General features: G+C 68.1%; 1 protein-coding gene across 1 annotated transcript; it reads left to right on the top strand.

The window, feature by feature from the left end:
- Positions 1-61: 61 nt before the first annotated feature.
- MICPUCDRAFT_51299 (uncharacterized protein) lies at positions 62-742 on the top strand (the record flags this gene model as incomplete). Its single annotated transcript, XM_003061722.1, has 1 exon — positions 62-742. The coding sequence occupies one exon, from the start codon at positions 62-64 to the stop codon at positions 740-742; it is 681 nt and encodes a 226-aa protein (XP_003061768.1).
- Positions 743-2,562: the final 1,820 nt, after the last annotated feature.

Here is a 2,562-nt window from a genome sequence, read left to right as displayed (position 1 = left end):
AGGCGGCGCTATCAGCGTGACCGTTGGCACGTGCGGCGCGGCCACAGGAGGTGCAATGTCAATGACCGCGGGCCAGGGTGCAACCCTTGGCGGCGGCGTGACCGTGACCGGCGGCGTCGGCGTTAGTTCCACAGGCGGCGGCATCACCGTGGTGAGCGGCGTCGGCACGGCAACATCGAGCGGCGCCGTGAGCGTGAAGTCAGCAAACGCCGGTACGAGCGGCGTGAGCGGGTCCATGACTTTGGCGACCGGGACATCGAGTGCTGGTGTGTCGGGAGCGTTCACGATGGACACGGGCACTGCCACCGGCGGCAACTCGGGGAGTGTTGCTGTGACGACTGGCGGTGCGAGTACTAGCGGCACTGGTGGCGCTTTCACTGTGGCCGTGGGCGACGGCGACACGGGCACAGGCGGCGACATCGGCATGACCGCGGGCAAGTCCAGTGCGGCCGCGGGAGGTGCCGTGGGCGTGACCGCGGGCCAGGGTGCAACCCTTGGCGGCGGCGTGACCGTGACCGGCGGCGTCGGCGTTAGTTCCACAGGCGGCGGCATCACCGTGGTGAGCGGCGTCGGCACGGCAACATCGAGCGGCGCCGTGAGCGTGAAGTCAGCAAACGCCGGTACGAGCGGCGTGAGCGGGTCCATGACTTTGGCGACCGGGACATCGAGTGCTGGTGTGTCGGGAGCGTCACGATGGACACGGGCACTGCCACCGGCGGCAACTCGGGGAGTGTTGCTGTGACGACTGGCGGTGCGAGTACTAGCGGCACTGGTGGCGCTTTCACTGTGGCCGTGGGCGACGGCGACACGGGCACAGGCGGCGACATCGGCATGACCGCGGGCAAGTCCAGTGCGGCCGCGGGAGGTGCCGTGGGCGTGACCGCGGGCCAGGGTGCAACCCTTGGCGGCGGCGTGACCGTGACCGGCGGCGTCGGCGATAGTTCCACAGGCGGCGGCATCACCGTGGTGAGCGGCGTCGGCACGGCAACATCGAGCGGCGCCGTGAGCGTGAAGTCAGCAAACGCCGGTACGAGCGGCGTGAGCGGGTCCATGACTTTGGCGACCGGGACATCGAGTGCTGGTGTGTCGGGAGCGTTCACGATGGACACGGGCACTGCCACCGGCGGCAACTCGGGGAGTGTTGCTGTGACGACTGGCGGTGCGAGTACTAGCGGCACTGGTGGCGCTTTCACTGTGGCCGTGGGCGACGGCGACACGGGCACAGGCGGCGACATCGGCATGACCGCGGGCAAGTCCAGTGCGGCCGCGGGAGGTGCCGTGGGCGTGACCGCGGGCCAGGGTGCAACCCTTGGCGGCGGCGTGACCGTGACCGGCGGCGTCGGCGATAGTTCCACAGGCGGCGGCATCACCGTGGTGAGCGGCGTCGGCACGGCAACATCGAGCGGCGCCGTGAGCGTGAAGTCAGCAAACGCCGGTACGAGCGGCGTGAGCGGGTCCATGACTTTGGCGACCGGGACATCGAGTGCTGGTGTGTCGGGAGCGTTCACGATGGACACGGGCACTGCCACCGGCGGCAACTCGGGGAGTGTTGCTGTGACGACTGGCGGTTCCACCGGGGGTTCGGGCGGTGCTTTCAGCGTGACCGTTGGCACGGGCGACTCGGGCACGGGCGGTGCTATCACGATGTCCGCTGGCAAAGCCCCTGTTGGTGGTGCTGTCACGATCACCGCAGGTGTTGGCTCTACCACCTCTGGCGGGGATCTCGTCCTTGCGAGCGGTGATGGCGTGTCGTTGAGCGGCGCGGTGAGCATCAGCTCTGGGGATGCGTCCACTGGCAGAAGTGGTGAAGTCATCATTGCCACGGGCCTTTCACCCGGTGGTAAAGCTGGGGATATCAGCTTGACCGTTGGGGGGACTACGTCGGGCGTGGGCGGTGACGTGAGCATCTCTGCCGGCGCGACATCGGACACCACGAAAGCCGGAGGGCAGGTCGACATCGTGTCAGGCAGAGGCGAGACCTCGAGCGGAACGATGCACGTGCACACGGGTGATTCAAAAGCGAATGGCGTGAGCGGGGCGATGACCCTCCAGACCGGGACGTCGCTCGCAGGCGTGTCAGGCAAGTTGAAGCTCAACACCGGCACTGCAACTGCTGGGTCTTCAGGTGAAATCGACCTCGACACCGGCGGTTCCACCGGTGGCGCTGGCGGCGCTTTCAGCGCGACCGTTGGCACGGGCGACACCGGCACAGGCGGTGCAATCTCAATGACCGCGGGCCAGGGTGCAACCCTTGGCGGCGGCGTGACCGTGACCGGCGGCGTCGGCGTTAGTTCCACAGGCGGCGGCATCACCGTGGTGAGCGGCGTCGGCACGGCAACATCGAGCGGCGCCGTGAGCGTGAAGTCAGCAGACGCCGGTACGAGCGGCGTGAGCGGGTCCATGACTTTGGCGACCGGGACATCGAGTGTTGGTGTGTCGGGAGCGTTCACGATGGACACGGGCACTGCCACCGGCGGCAACTCGGGGAGTGTTGCTGTGACGACTGGCGGTGCGAGTACTAGCGGCACTGGTGGCGCTTTCACTGTGGCCGTGGGCGACGGC

The sequence above is a fragment of the Micromonas pusilla genome, assembly GCF_000151265.4.
Source record: "Micromonas pusilla CCMP1545 genomic scaffold MICPUCscaffold_10, whole genome shotgun sequence".
In the NCBI taxonomy this organism is placed as follows: Eukaryota; Viridiplantae; Chlorophyta; class Mamiellophyceae; order Mamiellales; family Mamiellaceae; genus Micromonas; species Micromonas pusilla.
This window is presented reverse-complemented; position numbering and strand designations above follow the sequence as displayed.